We start from the raw sequence: 22360 nt of genomic DNA on the forward strand, positions 1-22360 counted from the left end.
AGAAATCTAGTATAAAATGATAAACGGTATAATTCGGTGCATTCAATTATGTGTAATTGCTTTTAATTAATTACACAAAGATTTTGCCTTCACTTTCATTATGGAGTAAATGTTTAAGTGGCATTTTTATCCATCTGCTACATTCTGAGTTGAAATCTTACAAGCACCACACTATATATATATATGCTGGGAAACAACAGGAAGCAAAGTGTGGACAATCTGCAGTTGTGCCTTTAACTCAATCTGTGCTGAAACTCCAGCTCTTTGTAAATGGAAACGAATTGGTCCATGTAAGGTTAAGCTTGTTTCTAGAAGAGGGAGACTACTCTGTCCTGTTAAACTGATAGCGGAGTGATCTGAAATCAAGTCGGGAGATTAGAAAGACATTCTGAATGTGGGGTGACTCATGAAGTTCAAAGACCAATACAATAAGATGGGAAAGCTAGCCTTCTGTAAAACCTGCTACCTTATGAAAGTAATTAAAGTATTAATAATTAATTAAATGTGATCTTGCGGACACTGCAAGCATCTCATGCACAATACAGCAGAAAACGAGCAGTGACTCTATAGGGATCAATTCATGAATTGTGCACTCTTTAGGAAGATCTTAGATCTTTGCACACTTTGATGGACCATCATAGAAAAAGTTGGCTTCCAACTTTGAAATAGATGATCCTTAAATATTCTTCAGCCTCTTAAATAGTCAAGCACGAATGATCTGTGTTAGTCATCCTAAAAAATACACAAAACATGTAATCCATGTAGCATTTTAATGGTCTTGCATACATATCCGACAAAAAAAAAAATGTATTGTAAAAACACATACCCCTCCATGGTGGCTATAGCTAAAGCATTTAATTTTGGAAATGTTATAATATCTGCAAGAAAGCTGGAGAAATCGCATTTTTGTGGGCCTCGAGTCAATGCTTTTGGGATGCCTCAGAAATTCAAATGAAACACTCAGTCCCTGGGGATAAGCAAGTGTTCATTTTGCTTTCCCTAAGTATCAGTCCAAAACCCTTCTGCTGGATGAGGAAACCTCTTTGTCAGCCGTTTTACTGTACTAGCAATCACCACATCACTGATTGCAAACGCTTAGTGGGAAAAGCCAAGTCACATTTGACAAGCAGGTTACAAGTCTGCTATAGCCAAATGTGGATGAGTTTAGCAGACTTCGCAAAATGAAGAAGGCTGTGTGTTTATTATTTATTTGTTCAACTGTCTAGGTGTGAATTTAGGTGATATTTAGTTTTGAATTTGTACTGCTCTTGTCAAAGACACACACACATTTTAACATGTACAGTGAGGGGAAAAAAGTATTTGATCCCCTGCTTTGTTGCCTTGGCTGTGTGTTTTGGGTCATTGTCATGCTGGAATACCCATCCACGACCCATTTTCAATGCCCTGGCTGAGGGAAGGAGGTTCTCACCCAAGATTTGACGGTACATGGCCCCTTCCATCATCCCTTTGATGCGGTGTAGTTGTCCTGTCCCCTTAGCAGAAAAACACCCCCAAAGCATAATGTTTCCACCTCCATATTTGACGGTGGGGATGGTGTTCTTGGGGTCATTCCTCCTCCTCCAAACACGGCGAGTTTAGTTGATGCCAAAGAGCTCGATTTTGGTCTCGTCTGACCACAACACTTTCACCCAGTTCTCCTCTGAATCATTCAGATGTTTATTGGCAAACTTCAGACGGGCCTGTACATGTGCTTTCTTGAGCAGGGGGACCTTGCGGGCGCTGCAGGATTTCAGTCCTTCACGGCATAGTGTGTTACCAATTGTTTTCTTGGTGACTATGGTCCCAGCTGCCTTGAGATCATTAACAAGATCCTCCCGTGTAGTTCTGGGCTGATTCCTCACCGTTCTCGTGATCATTGAAACTCCACGAGGTGAGATCTTGCATGGAGCCCCAGACCGAGGGAGACTGACAGTTATTTTTTGTTTCTTCCATTTGCGAATAATCGCACCAACAGTTGTCACCTTCTCACTAAGCTGCTTGGTGGTCTTGTAGCCCATTCCAGCCTTGTGTAGGTCTACAATCTTGTCCCTGACATCCTTGGACAGCTCTTTGGTCTTGGCCATGGTGGAGAGTTTGGAATCTGATTGATTGATTGCTTCTGTGGACAGGTGTCTTTTATACAGGTAACGAGCTGAGATTAGGAGCACTCCCTTTAAGAGAGTGCTCCTAATCTCAGCTCGTTACCTGTATAAAAGACACCTGGGAGCCAGGAATCTTGCTGATTGATAGGGGATCAAATACTTATTTCCCTCATTAACATGCATATCAATTTATAACTTTCTTGAAATGCGTTTTTCTGGATTTTTTTGTTGTTATTCTGTCTCTCACTGTTAAAATACACCTACCATTAAAATTATAGACTGATCATTTCTCTGTCAGTGGGCAAACGTACAAAATCAGCAGGGGATCAAATACTTTTTTCCCTCACTGTATATAACTGTAAATACATATAATCAAATACAATATTTTGAATATCAATAGTTGTGTAGTTGAAGTGGGACATTTCTTGCATTGCCAATGTTAAATATTGGGCCTTTGTTTTATATTCATCTTCCTATTCACATTAAAAACTTGCAATTGCTTTGCCCATGATGTATAATCGCCAAGGAATGTATAGGCGATGCACGGAGAGGATTACATTAATCTCCTCAGACGGGAGATTAACCGGTTCCTCCTGTTCTCATCTCTTTGTTTGGTTTTGAGTTTTGTTTTTATTAACCGTACTGGTTTTTGTTTTTGTTTTTTTCATTTCCGCATTTCTGTGAGAATTCAAGAACACTTAAGTGAAAAAAAGTGTTTTGACTTAAACACATGATGTCAGGAGCCTTTTCACAATAAGGCTACGACTGACTGATTGAGAAGAGCACTCCCCAAACTAAGCAGGATTGTTCAGCTTTCCCACACAACCAACACTCCCATGTAATACATGTCAGCCTTCTTCATGAAAACTTTCATCAGGCTCAGAGCAATGCAAAGATTCCAGATCCCCTCTGTTTGTGTCTGCTTGGTTTTGTGCTTCATGTTATGTTGCACACACACGATCCCTTGGTCATGGCATTTAAAAGCAAATAAAGCCTCCAGTCCTGGTCCCTTTGCCATCACAATCTCACCACTGCAGAGGGCTTTGTTACAAAAGCCCTGACAATCAGCATGCTGTTTCTCTGGCACACTGCCTGGCATTTATCTTGGGACAGTGGCAGATGTGGCACTGGACAAAGTCAATCATGGCAGGTTTTTTTGTTTTTTCATGCATAGTAGCTTTTTTGTTTGTTTGGCCTTTAATTGTCTTTAGGTTGACAAAGTTGATATGAATTTAACTGCTGACAATCTAGAGTCAAATAATAGTCCTAAATCTTTTTCATGGTCTTCACAATAAATGCGTCGCTTTTTGTCCCAAATCAGGCTTTCTGATCTCCAGGGTTTGAAAAGGGTATTGTCTTCCTAGATCTAGATATCAAACGCCCACATTTACCATGTTTAATGTAACGCAAGAGACTCTGACAATGTTGGTTTCCTCATAAGTGAACCAAAATGAATGGAGGTTTTTTATCAGTACACTGTTTTTCTAAATAGTCACAGGTAAATGCAGCTCTGTTTAAAATGGATCAATGCCCCACAACTCGGTTTCCTGAATGGCTGCCTTCATCACCACAACATAATAGAATGAGTTGTATTTTACAGCAAGCAATAATGTGTGCTATATTTAATGATTCCGCATTAAATCTGTTGTTTATAAGATCCCGTCACTAATCCAGTGCAGGCAAACACATCTGTGTCTATTTAGCTTGACCACAGTTAAGGCCTAATGCTTACTCACTCACCGAAAAGCAGCGTGCCTCACTCGGCGAAATACTAGACTGAGATCATTATTTTAGACATCGAACCACTTGAGCTGCTTACCCAGAGCTTGTATGAATGCGGGTCAAAATTAATGTAGGTGTAATTAAGGCTTGTGTATGATTTTTTGCGTTTTTGAATCGGGTATACTGTTTTAAAACAAATACATCAAAATACATTGTTACCTGTCCTTGCTGTTGTATTTAAACTTGTGGGCTATTATTTCCTGTCAAGAATCCGATCTAACGAGCTCTACTTGAATACTTCTGAGGACAATGGGAGATATCCATAAAACTATCACCATGGTATAGTTTGTTTTTCCTGTTTGGAAAGGGACACATTGAGGTTTTAAAAGTGTCCCATGAGACTTTCAGGACGCTGATTTAAGAGTCCCATAAGGCAGGTAAATGTACCTTTTTTATTTTTGGGTCACATTAGATTGGTCTTTCCTTTTTCAGAAGATGTAACTAGTCTTCAGGCAGGAAAAGCTATACGATCACAGCCTAAGCTCTTATTGGGGGTGTTTATTTTTTTCCTTGACCATAATTAACATATTTTTGTTTGTCTTCCAGCACCTAAGAGCGAACATAAATTGGTGGACAAGGCCAAGATGGCGGTTAAAGCATCCAGCCTTCAGAGGTCCTGCTCAGATGCCGGGAAGGACCGCGGAGAATCCAGGAAGCCTCCCTCGGGAATTGCCCGGCCCTCAGCAGGGAGCTCATTCGGCTACAAAAAGCCACCCCTGGCCACCGGCACGGCTACGGTGATGACGGCAGGAGGGGCCACCATCTCCAGCGGCTCGGCCACGGTTGGAAAGACTCCCAAGACCTCGGGCATCCCCGTGAAGCCAGTGGGTGGCGGTGGAGGAGGAGGGGGGGGAGGAGGCGGAGGAGGAGGAGGAGGAAGGAAGAACAGCTTGGATGTTTCCAACTGTGCTGAAGGGTTCCTCTCCCCCAACGCCCGCAGCAACATCCAGTACCGCAGTTTACCGCGTCCAGCCAAGTCCAGTGCCATGACACTGACAGGCAGACACGGTTCGCGCCCCATCAGCAGCACCATCGATGCCAGCTTGCTGAGTTTGAAGCCAGCCAGCAGCGGCTCACGTTTGAAAGAGCCGGGCTCCGGCAAGTCAAGTGGCCGGATGAGCATGGGGCCGGTCAACCAGACCGACCGCGAGAAGGAGAAGGCCAAGGCCAAGGCTGTGGCTTCTGACTCGGAGTGCGGGTCTTTGAAATCAGCAGCCCCCACCTCCCAGACCCCCCAGGAACCCAGCTCCAAAATACAGAGCCTCCGGCAGTCCAGTGGGGGCAAATATTCCGAGCTGTCCTCTCCGACCACACACAGGTATGTACCATTCATAGGACCCAGAAACAGGTCCCTATAGTCCTATACATCTTTAGTCCTATTGGGAAGAAAAAAAGGTCTTGAGAGCAGGCCCCAGGATCCCCTAAAAATGCCAAAGATGCTGTAACATTAACTTCACTTCAAAACATGCAATACAATTGTTCAAATCATTTCTATTCACTCATTATTGCTTTAAAACCATTTCTTCAGTTGCGTTTCATTCATTCATGTCTTTTGTACGATTTTAATTAGGCTTCAGAATGAATATTGTGTGCTTTGAGATTTAAAGAACTATCAGCAGATATGGAAAGTTTGTAGATGGATATAACAATGGTTAACTTTTTTTTATTGGATCTGGCTTTCAGATTACAACAGGGGTTTGAAATTATGGTTAAGGGAATTCTACGTTTTACAGTTGACATTAACAGGCTTATAGGAAGATATTCAGTACAGAGTAGCAGCCATTTTGCATTATTTTTCTTTGTGCATCAATCTGAAATACTATTCCCTATCTGCAAAGGCTGGGGAATGCTAGAGACATAACTTTGTCATTGCCAAGTTCATATGGTCCACTGCTGCCTTCTTTTCCGTGGATGGATTTTTCACAGATATAACAAATTTTGCTTCCCACTCTTGCAGAGGCTGGAACAATATGAAGGTCCACATTTTATTGGTCCAAAGACTTTTGTCAATAAAAATTCTGGAGTATTCTGAACCTCTAATAAAATACTGAGTACACCTTGGGCTATATCAATAAAACAGCTCTACAAAGGTAATGCTGGATTTCATTCAAAGCTTTGTGGAGACGCACATAACGAAATAGCCCCTGCTGAAATCTATTGCTCCCAAGAGCCTGGCTTTATTGGTGGGTTTCGAGTTCCAGTACTTCCCAAGAGGAAAGCATAAATCTTACGTATGACTAGTCTTTCTGTATGTGTCTTTCCTGAAAGAAAAACAAAATGATATATATGGTCTGCAGAGTGATATAGGTTTTCTACTGCAGAGCAGCAAGCTTTGGCAGTTATGCCATTAATAAAGAGGCCTCAAAATACTGACCTTCTGGTAACTGCTCAACTTTTCTTGGTTTCCCAAAGCTTTTTTTGTGTCAACTTCAGCTAATGAAAAGGGGAGGGGGGCTTTAATTAGATGTCAGGGAAAGCCGTTTGAAGCACTAGGCGGTTCCCTGATCAGTATGTGGTCCTGTGCTTCGAATGAATGAACGCTCTTAACGATCTGATGAGCGCTTTCCTCTGGGATTAGGGAGTGTGCTGACTAGGCACCGAAGAGCAGGACAAGTGCTAATGACCCCCTGGACCTGAATCCCAGAGGACTCTGCTCAAACTCGGTTAACTGACACTCACAAGCACTAGATCCTGATTTGTGAAATTGCAGTGCAGCACTTTGTTCTACCTGCAGTGGGCTCCCTAGAGTAATGGGAGAAGTCTCAGCAAGCAGCTCAGTCAAGTCAGAGTTGTCAGCCCCCTGTGCTGTTCTCGCCCAGTCCAGTTTATCAGTTTCACATTGAGAAGAGTCTCCTGTGGAAAAAGGAGGGCATTTCTTGGTGTAAATACACATTTCATCAAGATTACTGTTTTCCAACTCCAGGGGGAGTGGATATGTTTTGGGAATGTGATACAATTCAGCTTTGTTTTTGGGGGGGAGTGTTTTAATGCAACACACCTATAGACATATTTCTTGCCTCTCACAGGGTGCTGAGCTCCAAGTCTCTGGGTAAGCCCCCCTGCCTAGCCCACCTGGATAAGGTGAACTCCAACAGCCTGGACTCAGGGATGAGTGTCCAGGACCACCCCCCCACGGTGGCCCCATACTCCAAGATGCCCGAGTTGCCTGGATCCGGGAGCCCCTGCCTCACCCCCAGCCCTGCCCCTGTCCTCAACATCGACTCTACCAGCTGCTTCTCCAACCAGCCCCTGAGCCTCAGCTCGTCCCCCCTGCTCTACCCCAAGCTCTCTGGCCTGCACCGCAGCATGGAGTCCCTGCCCCTGCACATGAGTGTGTCCCCCAGCGTGGGCTACCCCAGCGCTGAGCCCAGGGACAAGGAAGAGGAGCGCAGCACCGGGGGCTGGAGTGCCGCCACCCGAGCCTCCCTCACAGACAAGTAAGAATATGCTTTGGTTACATCTTTAATTGGAGTCAGCCTAGGTTTTCTTCTCTTCCCCTTCCACTTCAATCATTATCTGATCACTCTGGCTCACTACTAAGACCCTCCTAAAATCAGGAAGTACATGTCCTGCAAATTTTGTTCAGTCTGGCCCAGTCGATGAAGCCTGTGACCACAGTGGGAGCTTTATGCTTCCTTTGAGAGGTTATGTTGGCTGGGGAAGCTCCTGGTGGAGTTTCAATTACAGACCTTCAAATTAAATTAGCTTTGGAAGCGCTGCACCACCTCAGGGGCTCGCAGCGCTGCACGTTGAACCTCCAGACAACTCTCTCTTCCACCCCGGGCTCCCGTTGAGCTCTGCCACCGCTCTCCCCTTGCTGCATGGCCTTCCACAACAGACTGTGGCCAAGTGAAATCGGGGCACTTGTTTGTTTGTCTTTCAGTCATTTCAGTGCTATCCTTCATCCTGCTACACCAAACACTTGTATCGTGTCCAGTCCTTGGTCATATAAACAAAAAATCACCCAGTTTCCTGCTATTTAGTCTTGAAGATCAAGGTTCACTTGCACAAACCACTTCGAACATGGCTGCAGGCACACCATTAATACAGAACTTTGCTGGCTTGTTTCTAGTACTTTTACATAATATTTCAAGAATTAGGTATTTTGAGAAATTCAAGTGGCTGGAAGAAATGTATGTCTCAGTTTTTTATTTTTCTATAATACTCTTAAATTTGATTTAGCAGGCTGACTCTTTTAAGTGCTTTGTGGCTCTGCCCCCAGGAGGCCAATTTTAAATTGTGGGAAACCACACCAGCATCTCTTGAGGTCTTGGACGTCTGCTGCCCTCTAGTGGGAGAATTACAGGGGGAAAAAACTATACAGTGTGTGTGTGTATACATATATATACAGTACTGTGCAAACATTTTAGGCAGGTTTGAATAAATGCTGTAAAGTAAGAATGCTTTCAAAAATAGACATGTTAATAGATTATATTTATCAATTAACTAAATGCAAAGTGAGTGAACAGAAGAAAAATCTACATCAAATCCATATTTATTGTGACCACCCATTGCCTTCAAAACAGCATCAATTCTTCTAGGTACACTTGCACAAAGTTAGGGATTTTGTAAGCATATAGTCAGGTGTATGATTAAACAATTATACCAAACAGGTGCTAATGATCATCAATTCAATATGTAGGTTGAAACACAGTCATTCACTGAAACAGAAACAGCTGTGTAGGAGGAATAAAACTGGGTGAGGAACAGCCAAACTCAGCTAACAAGGTGAGGTTGCTGAAGACAGTTTACTGTCAAAAGTCATAGACCATGGCAAGACTGAACACAGCAACAAGACACAAGGTAGTTCTACTGCATCAGCAAGGTCTCTCCCAGGCATACATTTCAAGGTAGACAGGGGTTTCCAGATGTGCTGTCCAAGCTCTTTTGAAGAAGCACAAAGAAACGGGCAACGTTAAGGACGCAGTGGTCGGCCAAGGAAACTTACTGCAGCAGATGAAAGACACATCATGCTTTCTTCCCTTCGCAATCGGAAGATATCCAGCAGTGCCATCAGCTCAGAATTGACAGAAAACAGTGGGACCCTGGTATACCCATCTACTGTCTGGAGAAGTCTGGTCAGAAGTGTCCTTCATAAAAAAACTTGCGCCCAAAAAGCCATACCTCCAATGTGGAAACAAGGCCAAGCGGCTCAACTATGCATGAAAACACAGGAACTGGGGTGCAGAAAAATACCAGAATGTGCTCTGGACTGATGAGTCAATATCTGAAATATTTGGCTGTAGCAGAAGGCAGTTTGTTCACCGAAGGGCTGGAGAGTGGTACACGAATGAGTGTCTGCAGGCAGCAGTGAAGCATGGTGGAGGTTCCTTGCAAGTTTGGGGCTGCATTTCTACAAATGGAGTTGGGGATTTGGTCAGAATGAATGGTCTCCTCAATGCTGAGAAGTACAGGCAGATACTTATCCATCATGCAATACCATCAGGGAGGCATCTGATTGGCCCCAAATTTATTCTGCAGCATGACAATGACTTTGCTGTATGTGTGGAGTTGTTAAGAACAATCTTCAACGTAAAGAAGAACAAGGAGTCCTGGAAGTGATGGTATGGCCCCAACAGAGCCCTGATCTCAACATCATCGAGTCTGTCTGGGATTACATGAAGAGAGAGAAGCAACTGAGGCTGCCTAAATCCACAGAAGAACTGTGGTTGGTTCAACCTACCTGCCGAGTTCCTTCAAAACCTGTGTGCAAGTGTACCTAGGAGAATTGATGCTGTTTTGAAGGCAAAGGGTGGTCACACCAAATATTGATTTGATGTCGATTTTTCTTCTGTTCACTCACTTTGTATTTAGTTAATTGATAAATATAATCTTTTAACATGTATTTTTGAAAGCAGTCTTGCTTTACAGCATTTTTTCACACCTGCCTAAAACTTTTGCACAGTACTGCATATGTATGATATACTCACCTGTATTTGTGAAGCAAAATGACTATGACCAGAGAGAGAGAGAGAGAGAGAGAGAGAGAGAGAGAGAGAGAGAGAGAGAGAGAGAGGTCTCCAGAAAAGAAGCAGAAGCCACACACACACACACACACACACACACACACACACACACGTACAATTGGATGAGATGAGAGTATTAAAGAGATCCATAGCTGTTAACATCTATAAAAAAAACGGGTCCAACAATTCTCCCTCCTCTCTTCTGTCTTTTAGTAGCCAGTCTGATTTATTAACCAACATTGGGTCAGCCCATTCTGAATTTCTCGGCCAAGGGTATTTCAAGGGTATCTGCATACAGCAGAAATTATAACCACTTTGTGTCCACAACCATCTACTAATCTGGTTGTCTAATTATAGGTTAACCTAATTTCTCATGATTCTCAAGTTATTTTCCTTTGGATTTCTCCCTTTAGAAGAATGCCTATCATTTTTAGAATAAACAGGTTTGCTCCATGTTTTGTGCTGTTTGACGAGGTATATGTAAAAGTACAGCGATTTAATGAATTGTTATTGAAATCGAAATTCAGCAGTGTATACCTAAAATCCACTCATCTTTACCACTGCACTAACTTCAAGGCCTCGGATAGCTTAAAAGCAACTGCAAGACCTAATTATACAATCAAATGATTAGAATGGCTCATGGGCACAAGAAACTCATTATACATTTATGTGTAAAGTGTTCAGCTGCTGAGTTTTAAAATGTATGTGGATGAAATCCAAATGTAATAATTGCTTTTAACCCTCTTTTTGAGCGAGCCATAGCAGCAGGATATTCTGCACTCTTTTTTGATACCTAATCAGACTTCCTGTCCCTCTTTCTATTTTTAGTTCTCAAAGGGATCGGAACACTCTGCCTAAGAAGGGATTAAGGTAACTTTTCTTATTTACTGCTGAAGAGCTTTTTTTCATGTATCTGAAGCCTTTGAAACAAGCTTCATCTTTTGAAATGGTTATTGTCAGTCTTGCTGTTCCCTCATTTTAAGGATACCATTTTTTTTTTTTTTGTATTGTATTCGTTTTTAAACTGACTCCCCCCCCTCCATTCAGCCGCTATAGCTCCTGCCAACCAGAGGAGGACAGCAAAGAACGGCGCCACTCGCACACCATCGTGAGTCTGACAGAGGCCGAATGCCCCCCTCAACTACCGTCCCCTTCCTCTGTGTCTCTGTCCTCCAATGGCAAAGCCCCCTTCACCAATGTCGGTGAGTCCAGCATAAGCATTGCAATAATTACCGAGGCCTACAGTAGCTACGTCAGCAATGGTATCCGTCTCTCAGTGCTTTACTTGGTTCGGAGGTGGTACTGTATACTTTCCTCACTGTTTAGATTTTCAGATGTTTGATGCCCCAGCAATCCCTGCATTTTAAACCAGCATATCAGATGAGGGTCAACGTTAATTGGCAGGCTGCTCGCCAAGTTAATTGGCCTACACAGGAAAATATTTTGAAAATTGTGCACATTGGAGAAATGAAATTTGGCACTTATACCAACCGAGATCATATCACCCTCTTGACCCCTGTATCATCACTCACCCCGCTGTCCCGTCTTGTGTTGGCAGTGAACCCCAGTCCCTCCAGCGCCCCCCGGATGACCCGCTCCAATAGCATCCCCACCCACGATGCCGCCTTCGAGCTGTACGGGGGCTCGCAGATGGGCAGCACCCTGTCGCTGGCGGACAGACCCAAGGGCATGATCCGTTCCGGGTCCTTCCGAGACCCCGTGGATGATGGTGAGAGACGAAGACCTTTAACGTGACACCCTTCTACTCGCTTGATGGAATTCAGCTGTTAAATAATGTCTTGGGAATGCAAACGTCTTGAGGCATTACATGTTAATGTTATTATTTGTATTATTACTTCTGACAAGTGAATATTACAATTAAGTCATTGTATAAGGTCAATTAGGGCATGAATTGCAAATGAATAGTTTCAAATCTGTTGTCCTGTCTCCACAGTCCACGGCTCTGTCCTCTCACTGGCATCCAGCGCTTCGTCCAACTACTCCTCGGTGAGTTTTATATACAGGGTCAGGCAGGAAATTACCTCTCCCACGTCACAATAATCTAGACGGACAGCCTTACTGCTAGATCTGCTACAATGAATGAATAATGCGATGCTGTGCAAATCTTTACAGTACTGATGAAGAGGCTGATCATAGCCACACAGTCTGTACTTGGTACTTTGTGTGTAAGCTCTCATTTCCCTGAGATGCTCTTCAAAGATATGCTGACAGGAATTTAAAAGAAAAAAAAATCAATACAGATTGAATGTGTTAAAATGGTGAACATCAAAAATGTATTGATAGAGGAATGTTCCTTTGTATTAATTTACCAGTATTTATTTTGAAAGTAAGCTAAACTATTTGATTTTGATTTTATACTAATCTAGCTGGACCTGATTTCATGTAACAGCTGGATACAATTCTGAGATGTAATTCTGAGTCAATTCTGATGTCTTGAATAGTTGTTGCTGCTTCTTTTAACCTTTCTTAGGCTCTCAACGTCTGCTTCAACTTTCTTTATAAAGCACTTCCATATGTTGGGATTGTTTTTTTAAAACCACATGCATTTCTAAAGTTCTTGAAACTGTGTGAATTTCCCAACTTTTTATTATTTTTCAGTAATTATTTTTTCTCTTCTATAAGATATTGCCTGTGGTATCATTTGAACTTTACTACACCCTTTGTTTCTGGGATGACTGTGGCCCTGGCTGTTTTAATCTGCAGTCCCGAGTTGCTTCTTAGATTAAGTGCTAGATCTTGCTCTAGATTCTTATTCTTTATTTCTCTTTCTCCTTCCTGCTTTCTCAGGCTGAAGAAAGGATGCAGGGAGAGGTAAGTCACTCTTCCTCTCCATCTTTCCTGTTTTGTCTTTCTTATCTGTCTTTTTCCACTCACCCCTTTTAGGGAAAAAAAATATTTCTTGGCGTTTAAGGTGTCCCTCTACTTGAAAGAACAAGCAAAAAAACTAAAAAGGGAAAGGAAACACCAATGCACTGACAATATATTCAATGCAGTAGTTATGAGCACACATACATGATTCATACATTTTATTGCAATGTAAATACAGTGCGGGACAAAATAAGAAATACAAAAACACTCCTTTTGAAATGTGCCAATAATAGGTTTTTGGATGTACAGAAAATTGTCTTGCAAAGTTTGCTTTTGTCCTGTTATTTCACATTTGATGTCCTTCTATCCATTCCATTTTAAACTGAATCTTTTTCTGTGCCTTTTCTCCAAATCCAGTCTTTAGGAATGTCATTGTCTGGACGTTTGGGTTTCACTGCTCAATGTTCCAGATATCATATTGAAATTTGAACACCTAGAGGACTTGTTTATATTTTCTTGCACTTTGGTGTATAATGTTAAATGTTACCAATAAGCATCTTATTTGTCTCCGATAAAGTGGTAGATACAAAGTCCCTTAAGGCTGTGTAATCTAGAAAGTCAGTTCTGCTGTCAAGTCAAGATACTAAAACTAACTTGTACATTTCAAATTCCATTCTTTATTTAATTCAGTTAACCTTTTCTTTTGCCTTGAAGTACAGTGTCACCTTAAATAGCTTACTGGAAATACAGCGACCAGTATTTTTCTTTGAACCTTTCATAATCATTGTGTTTTTTTCTCCCAAGCAAATCCGTAAGCTGCGGAGGGAGCTGGAGTCCTCTCAGGAGAAAGTGGCAAATTTGACCACCCAGCTGTCTGCCAATGTGAGTATACCGCCCATAAAGTGATGTCCCAGCATGCAATGCCCACTGCAGTACAAGTGCCATTTGGTTTCTGGTCTTTTGTTTTGTCATTGTTAGGACTGTGTGCTTTTTGAAGTTCACTAACTCACTCACTAACATCCAGACTTGAAAGCTTTAATCAACATAGTTAATTTTTTTCCATAAGTGCAAATAACATCAAAGAAGACTATCCACCTTACATTGATGCCTTCATGGAACAATAGCATTGTGTTCAAACAGTGTATCTATAAACAAGTATTAGATACTTATTAATAATGTACTGGGAGATTAATTTGGGAATTGTCAAAATGTTGACTACACAGAGCAGTTAGATTTAATTATATTCAACAGCAGATTACATTATCATATTAATAAAATAACATAAACAAATGCAGCTGCTTTACAATCAATGTGCTCATTTGATTAATTGAAAAAAGGAAATGCATGATATTTAAATGTAAGCCAAAATAAATTCATCTGAAGACTCAACGCCCTAGTCATTAAAATAAATGCCGCCTTGATTTCGAAAGTAAGGAATACTTTTATGCTTTGATATTTATAACAAGTGGGCCAAAGTCACGGTTAATTTTATTATAATAATAAAAACAAATGAATACACTTGTATAAGATCCCAGAACCTCCACTCCAATCAATTCTTGGCTCGGTCATAAGGGCCTGCATGGGTCTGTTCTGTGAATCTGCACTAGGAAAAGTGGATGGTTTTGACTTCCAAATTGGGAAGTTAGGAAGAGAAGATGGTTGTTTTGCTAATTAAAATTTTGAAAACAAATATTCTCTATTAGATGTGACATATCATTTCGCAAAATTGCCCATCAAATTATGCCAAATGCCTTTCATGGACTTCCATTTGATAAAAAACATTAAAAGGGTTGCCAACTGACAACTCCTATGCTGTCAGAAGATGGGTAGATAAACAGGACTACTAGAAACCATTGATTCATCACTGTCTGTCTCTGTCAATGACTTAAATGGTTCACCCTTTAGTTATCTTTTCTCTGCTATTGTTTTGATCAGCTGAGGTTTGTATTTAATACTGAATTATAATAGACAAACATTTACCCTTTTTGAATAGATCTTATATTGCATACTACAAAGAGTATCCATTGGGGGAGGCTGGGTATCAGACAATGCTGATTTAGAAAGTTTGAGATGGAATTGACAACCTTTGAGAGAATGCATTAATTTGCGGTCAGATTTTTCATGTGGTCCCTTTGTCAACAGTCTGTATACTCCATTGTTTGTTGTATGACCCCGAGTTGTCTTTCATTCCAAAATCATTTCCACCTTTCTCCCTCTCCCTCTGCCCCAGTATTTATGTACCCATTTGTTTCCTATCCTTGTGTAAATAACACCTAACACAAACTACCCAAGACTCCATCAGCTTCCTTTGACAGGAAGTCAAATTGAAATGTAATATAATGTATAATCTGGAAACAGAAAGTCAGTTCTGAACATGATGAACAATGGACATTTTGTTGAATTTAAGCTTCTCAGTACATCTCTGATTTATATAAACTTTTTAATTTTATAATCAGAATTATCACTTGGTTTTCCACAAAGTATTAAAATAATTGATACTAAGGAATATACTCCCAAATGTGTTATTGTTAAAAAATGTGCATACAGGCACACACATTACATGTCACTGTTATTGAATTATTCAAAAACAAAATAATATATAAGAGGCATAAGCAACTATCCTACTGCTCATTAAAAGGACACTGTGTGAATAGATGCACCACAATTAAAGCAAGTTCTTGTCTTGGAGGACTTCACGAATGTAAGGGCACTTTAGAATATGCTAATTCTAGCCTTTAATCATCTTGCTTTGTGAAAGACTTTTCTGAGTTGAGTGGTTTAAAGCCTCCAAAAGTGTTACCTTAATCTGCTTTCAGTCAGTTCATATCACTGGACATTGCTCAGAACTGTACAGCTTAAAAAGTTTTAATCTGTATCAGGGACACTATATACTGTGTAACTTTCCCTGATATATGTGTGTATATATGATATATATGTGTGTGTGTGTGTGTGTATATATATATATATGTGTGTGTATATATATATATAATAAACAAACATGGACAATATTTTGGATTGTCTCTGTTTGAATGCCAAGATCAGTATTTTAATTTTATTTATATATTTTTGTTTATCAACTTGGTGTCGATGATAGAAAATAGTTTCCCATGCCTGTACTGACTGGATTCAAGTGCTACTTGAGATTTTCTTGAGATGGTATTTAGATGTGTCAATTGGCAGAAGTTAAATCGGTTCTCCAGGATCGTCAGTGTAATGCTAGAGTGCTAATTAAAGCCCAAATGAAGACCATTTGTTTGTGGGATCAGTGATTCTTTGTACACTTTGTAGCTTTTAACTGTACTGTGAGTATCTGCATTATGAACGGAGGGCTTTCAAAGCAGTGGTTCTGCTTCATAAAAGTGACACTTGACTTGCAGTTCTCAAATAGTCTTCATGGTGTGGCACGTTCTGTTGCACGACTATTGCCTGCCTTTGGGACTGAAAGTTGAGCAGACTGTAGGATTATATCAGACAGGAGAGGGGAGTCAACAGTGAGGTGTAATTAGGAATCACAACACACATTAAGTAAGTAATGAGTAATGAGGTGGTACAAGACCTCACTCTAGCATGCATCCAGTAGATATTTAACTATTTCCTTTCAAGAATATAATCATCCTAGACAGCACTTTACTCTAAGTTGTGCAAATTTCTGTCTCGGCAGATATAGATATATAGATATATATTGTACTTGTTTGTTTTAATTTTTTAATAATACATATGAAACTATTTGTGCCCGTTTAGATACACTTTTTTTTTTCTTAATACACTACACTATGAATATGTACCTATATAAAATAATGACCATTTGTTGAAGCTTGATGTCGTGGTAGCAGTAGTACATAATTAATAGTAATGTCCATACTAGTATACATAATTTCCATCATAAAGCAGCACAATTGGTAACATAAAAAAAAGCAATGACTATTATTCAAGTAATTAATCAGTATACAGTATACACTGATCAGCCATAACATTATGACCACTGACAGGTGAAGTGAATAACACTGATAATCTCATTATCATGGTACCTGTCAGTGGGTGGGATATATAAGGCAGCAAGTGAACATTTTGTCCTCAAAGTTGATGTGTTAGAAGCAAGAAAAATGGGCAAGCGTAAGGATCTGAGCGACTTTGACAAGGGCCAAATTGTGATGGCTAGACGACTGGGTCAGAGCATCTCCAAAACTGCAGCTCTTGTGGGGTGTTCCCGGTCTGCAGTGGTCAGTACCTATCAAAAGTGCTCCAAGGAAGGAAAAGTGGTGAACCGGCGACAGGGTCATGGGCGGCCAAGGCTCATTGATGCACGTGGGGAGCGAAGGCTGGCCCGTGTGGTCTGATCCAACAGACAAGCTACTGTAGCTCAAATTGCTGAAAAAGTTAATGCTGGTTCTGATAGAAAGGTGTCAGAACACACAGTGCATCGCAGTTTGTTGCGTATGCAGCTGCGTAGCCACAGACCAGTCAGGGTGCCCATGCTGACCCCTGTCCACTGCCGAAAGCGCCTACAATGGGCACGTGAGCATCAGAACTGGACCACGGAGCAATGGAAGAAGGTGGCCTGGTCTGATGAATCACGAGTTCAAGGTGTTGACTTGGCCTTCAAATTCCCCAGATCTCAATCCAATCAAGCATCTGTGGGATGTGCTGGACAAACAAGTCCGATCCATGGAGGCCCCACCTTGCAACTTACAGGACTTAAAGGATCTGCTGCTAACGTCTTGGTGCCAGATACCACAGCACACCTTCAGAGGTCTAGTGGAGTCCATGCCTCGACGGGTCAGGGCTGTTTTGGCAGCAAAAGGGGACCTACACAATATTAGGCAGGTGGTCATAATGTTATGGCTGATTGGTGTATATAGTACTTATTAGGTTTCATTATTTTGTCAAACAGTAGACAGTGGTAGACAATGACAATATGCACTCCTGCAATGATAAGCCTGGTTTTGAGCTTCATCGCTGTGCATATATAACATAAATTCCCATTTATCCATTGAACAAAGAGACCTACATATGCACAAGTTCAAGCTCAGTGGGAGTCTGAGACCTAGCCCCCCTCCTCCGAAAATGAAACTTTTGTACCATGGTATAAAACAACCGGAAACCCAGTAAATAACCATCTTCGAAACTGTGTCAGTCCATTTGCATAATGTGGCAGGTTCGAGTAGGCTCTGCCCAGAGTGTGTTGACCTACATTGCAAGACTCCCAGATGAGATAAATTCTTGCTAACGACTCGATTTTCCAGGCCATTCATGACGTCAGTGGGGGAGGCACTCACCTTGCCTCCTTGAAGGCTGGTGAAGCTCGGCAGTGTTCTCCGTGATTGATAACTCCCCTGCGGTGTGGAGGAGCATCACACGAGACGGTCTGAGCAGAGTCTGTTAACTACTGCCTCTTCTCACATACTCCATTAACGCTTCCTGTGTAATGCCAGACGCAGCCATGTAATGTTACGCTAGCAAGGTAAAAGCCTGTGATCTAAACACTGCATACTGCAAAAGAGTATTTGAAGACGTCTCTGAGGATGTAGTCAGTCAGATTCAGAGCAAAAATACTATCAACTGTATTAATTCACTTGGGGGACATTCATGGCACCTAGTTCGTACAGCTAACATCGTAATGCATCTGATGAATCAACGTTTAATTCACTTAACCATACAGGCACTGTGTTGTAAGTCTTTCGAGCTCCACTAATTCCTATTAAAGACCTTGTTCCTTTGCTGTAGTTCACCTCTTTGTCTCATCGTTTTTTGTTTTAATTTTCAACATTAAATGTAATTCTCAGTGTCTCACCCAACCCCCCTAATTTAGTGTTTCAGCTGGGTATGATTTTGTCTCTTGTGTAATGAAAGAGGATTTTTGGCTTCTCAGTATGTAGTCGTATATTCATTTCACCACATTTAAGAATGATACACTAAAACATAAAAGTTTGTGTTCCTATCACCTTTTAGAGAACTGCAGACTCCATTTTTGAATTTCAAACTTTGTATTAAGTGTTGTTTGTGTGGGCATGTATGGATACCAAGTCATTGCGACATAATTCATCTTCTTTGAGAATGATAGAGATTGAACACCCATGCAGAAAGTGCGTTTTGAAGAGAGTTTAATATCACCAATCACTGAATAGTCCCAGCAGTTAATCTCAGTAATGGAAACTACATTTATTTAGAGATTTTTATTAGAATTTGACTTAGTCCATATAGAATGGAATTAAACAACACTCCAGGATTGTAGAGGCAACCCCAGAACTCCATTGTCAGTATTTTGGTGTTATCTTTAACTCTTCAAATGGTAAGGTTAGACATTTCAACATTTCAACACCTGCCTCGGTCTCTGTTTTTATGGTGCAGGGGTCCTAAAGTGATCTACACAAGGGATCTAGCAATGTTCAGGTGTGAGCTACACTTGACCCTAATACCATTGTCCCTTTCTCCCCCATTGTTGATTCTAAATACTGCCGGATTGCCGCTGCCTCCCTGCCGGTGTCTTTGGATGTTGGGTATAGCAGTCAGGCCAGGTTTGTTTGAATTGTGATTCCAGATTACCCATTGTTGTCGCATGTGTACTACCCTGTAGTGGACAGGATATCAATTCCAGAATAGGGTTGCATTTAACTTATTTTTATTATGATTACAGTTAAACCTGCCCCCCTGGCAACAAGGGAGTCAGATGCTCAAATTCCAGAATCTAAAAGATCTTATGGCCTCTTTTTGATTGGTTGTCCTGATATACATTTTTGTACATCCTGAAGCTCAGTTTTGGATGATTAATAAATGATACCCTTATCTGGGACCCCTCCGATCTGCCTCACTTAACAGCCAGTGATCTTCAGAACTCCGTCAATAAAAAAATCTATCATAAAGATGTAATAATTATAATTGAACATACAATACCCATGGATAATGTGGTTAAATAACACAAATACCCCAGGATTCAATGCAGGCATAGTAGGTATTGTCATTAATGACATCAGCTGGCAGTACACTGCACTTATACCTGGATTCCCTGTGTAGATCCATTTCCTACTCTCTTTTTATCTGCCACTAAATGAACAATGTGAAATAGAACTTTCAAACACTAACTATACCTCATTACTTTGATTGAGCTGTGTTTGTGTGTGTATTTAAAAATCATCCAAAAATGAGCTTGGGCATATGAATAAGAAAATGAGAAACATGGTATTTCAAGTCTTCTGAGATAGCTGAATATAGCTGAAATAGCTGGATATTTAACGTTTCTTGGAAAATGGTCAAAATACTTTTATAGTGATTTTGTTTGTTTGTTTGTTTGTTTGTTTAGTTGGTTTGTTTCCGTTTTTTGTCTTTGTTTTTTACCAGTCAGAAATGTAAATATTACATCCTTAACTTCACTGCAAATAACCCACTGTTGTAACTGTTAGGGGACAGGACTAATCATAATTCTAATTTTCTAATTCAGAATATGTTTTAATATGATTTATACCATCATGTGTGTGGTTATAAATAATAACCAATTATAAATGTACCAATCCCTGATACAGATTAAGGGAATGCTGTTAATGGTGCCATACAAATGACCAGACTCTTGAAAGGAGCATCTATTCTCGATGTAATATTAGCAACAGATAACCCTAACGCTGATGAAAGCTGCCTTTTGAATTGTTCAGTTCTGAGCTATGGCATTTAACCATAGACATTCTCGACATCAAACAATAACACCCTTCCTCATTGGAGTCCGTTCACCCTCACACCCTCCCCACCCCTTCCAACACTTTCACCCTCTTTTGACACCTGTTAGAAAGGCACTAGGCCTAGGCCTGTGTTTGTAACATGCTCCCCTGCAGTGTCTATTTCCCTGTGACCAACTGCCCTTGTTCCGCAGGCTAACCTGGTGGCAGCGTTTGAACAGAGCCTGGCGCTCATGACTTCACGGCTACAGAGTCTGTCTGTCAGTGCTGAGCAGAAGGTGAGAAATGTCGTGGTTTTCAACTTGATGATGTTTTGTACATTCTAACAGTGGAGAACTATGATGTTATTAAACTGTCATTTTCTTCATCAGATCATTTTCAGCTGTGTTCTGCACTCAACACCAGGTGTATTATTATAGAACATGTAATATTCAGAGCTAAATTAACTCTGTCAGCAAAAATTGTTGCTCTTCTGTTTCCATCGAAACATTCCAAACTTCTTGCACTATAACATAGTGGGAAATGTATTCAACTGTAAATCTCCCAAAATATGCGCCTTTCCACTAAAACAATGACTTGTAACCCTGGACAAACTTTGACAAAGATGAAAAACGATCAAGAGCAGTTACAATCATAATTGATTCAGAGATCATTAGGAAGGGGAACAGAACAAGATATTCATTTTTTTTGTCAATGGATTTCAGTTTTTCTTGTATTGTATCGGTATGAACAAACATGGAATTTAGTTGAATATCTATTCAAGAGCTAAAGAATCTCTTTATTATTTCTGATAATACCCTAATTGTTTAGCTAAACCGCCTTGTAACATGGGAGAGATGGGAGGAATAATAGTTTGCTGTACCATATACCACTGAGTTCACAAGAGCTGGCCTGGGTAGGACTTTGGGTCTTTGTTGAGACGCAACAAAGAATAATGTATTCCTGTAACTTCTGCCCCACACTGCTTCTTTATTCCCACCCCCCACGTCTGCAAGGCCCTACAGACTCCTCTTAATGCCCCAAAGCTGACCCACATTTCAGCCCTTAAAAATTGGAGGAGCGGAATTAACCAAGGCCTCAAGCCTGGGTTGTAGACTGTGGGTGAAGGCCACACAGGGTCAGTCAGAGGGAAATAAAATATAGGTCAAAGTCTGGCTTTGGAGGTGGTGGATGGAATGTGCTGGATGGGATTATTTTTCCCAGTAGCCACTTAAAGAATTGTGACAAGCTGCCATATACAAGAAAAGGGCTATTGCAGTTTCCTCAGGGCAGAATGGTACGGATATTTGCAATGCTTGACTTTAACCCTCCATGAGTTAACTGGCCCGGGGGTCCCCGCTATTGTCTGTCTAGACGGTCCGAGAAGTGCACTCGTCTGGTTGAAACCTACCATGCAGTAACCCATGAAAAATCATCCATTAAGAGAAGTGTAACTCGCGATGAAATCTGTGGTACAGAGTTAATGCGTAGCTCCCGGGACTGTGCGATTTCCATGAATGAACTGGCTTAGTCAGTCAATGATGATAACTGCAAAGAATGAGTTGTAACAAAATGCAAGGGGTGAATGAATTCCTGTATCATGAACCCCGTTGCAGTATTATATAATATTTACAGTCTGCTAATTTGATATGTGAACCATTAGATTTATAAGGCATGCAAAAGTGTCTTCGAGGGAATTATCAGTGTGAGTTATGTTCAAAGCCATTCCTAAGCCTTTTAAAAGATCCTTTAATCCAAATACCTTGCATGGTAAATGATCAACTGTGTGTCAATATCTGCTTTCAGCTGCAGCTTGGTTATACATCTTGTCTGAAACCTTTCTCTGGTTGACTTAATTGCAAAGCAGGACACAGAGCTGCTGGACTTGCGCGAGACGATCGAGCTGCTCAAGACCAAGAACACAGAAGCCCAGGCGGTGATTCACGGAGCTCTGAACAACCCTGACGTCACGCCCAAAGGTACTGTCGCTGATTCTTCAGTTGAGGGAGCGTGTATTGAAGTATATTGGTCCAGAGCT

The 22360-nt window shown here is 41.1% G+C and overlaps 1 protein-coding gene across 6 annotated transcripts in view; it reads left to right on the top strand.

The window, feature by feature from the left end:
• The window catches only part of LOC136749363 (neuron navigator 1), a 144329-nt gene that overhangs the window by 106488 nt on the left and 15481 nt on the right, over nucleotides 1-22360 (top strand). For 2 of the 6 annotated variants that reach the window (XM_066703581.1, XM_066703586.1), the window contains 10 exons: nucleotides 4431-5202; nucleotides 6911-7321; nucleotides 10679-10720; nucleotides 10898-11052; nucleotides 11409-11579; nucleotides 11805-11857; nucleotides 12659-12682; nucleotides 13484-13561; nucleotides 20538-20621; nucleotides 22187-22301. In XM_066703581.1, coding sequence (XP_066559678.1) covers nucleotides 4431-5202; nucleotides 6911-7321; nucleotides 10679-10720; nucleotides 10898-11052; nucleotides 11409-11579; nucleotides 11805-11857; nucleotides 12659-12682; nucleotides 13484-13561; nucleotides 20538-20621; nucleotides 22187-22301 — 1905 coding nt within the window. The remainder of the gene's footprint in view (nucleotides 1-4430; nucleotides 5203-6910; nucleotides 7322-10678; nucleotides 10721-10897; nucleotides 11053-11408; nucleotides 11580-11804; nucleotides 11858-12658; nucleotides 12683-13483; nucleotides 13562-20537; nucleotides 20622-22186; nucleotides 22302-22360) is intronic. The other 4 variants (XM_066703583.1, XM_066703587.1, XM_066703584.1 and 1 more) reach the window with 3 other exon arrangements.

This window comes from Amia ocellicauda, chromosome 5 (genome assembly GCF_036373705.1).
Source record: "Amia ocellicauda isolate fAmiCal2 chromosome 5, fAmiCal2.hap1, whole genome shotgun sequence".
NCBI lineage: Eukaryota > Metazoa > Chordata > Actinopteri > Amiiformes > Amiidae > Amia > Amia ocellicauda.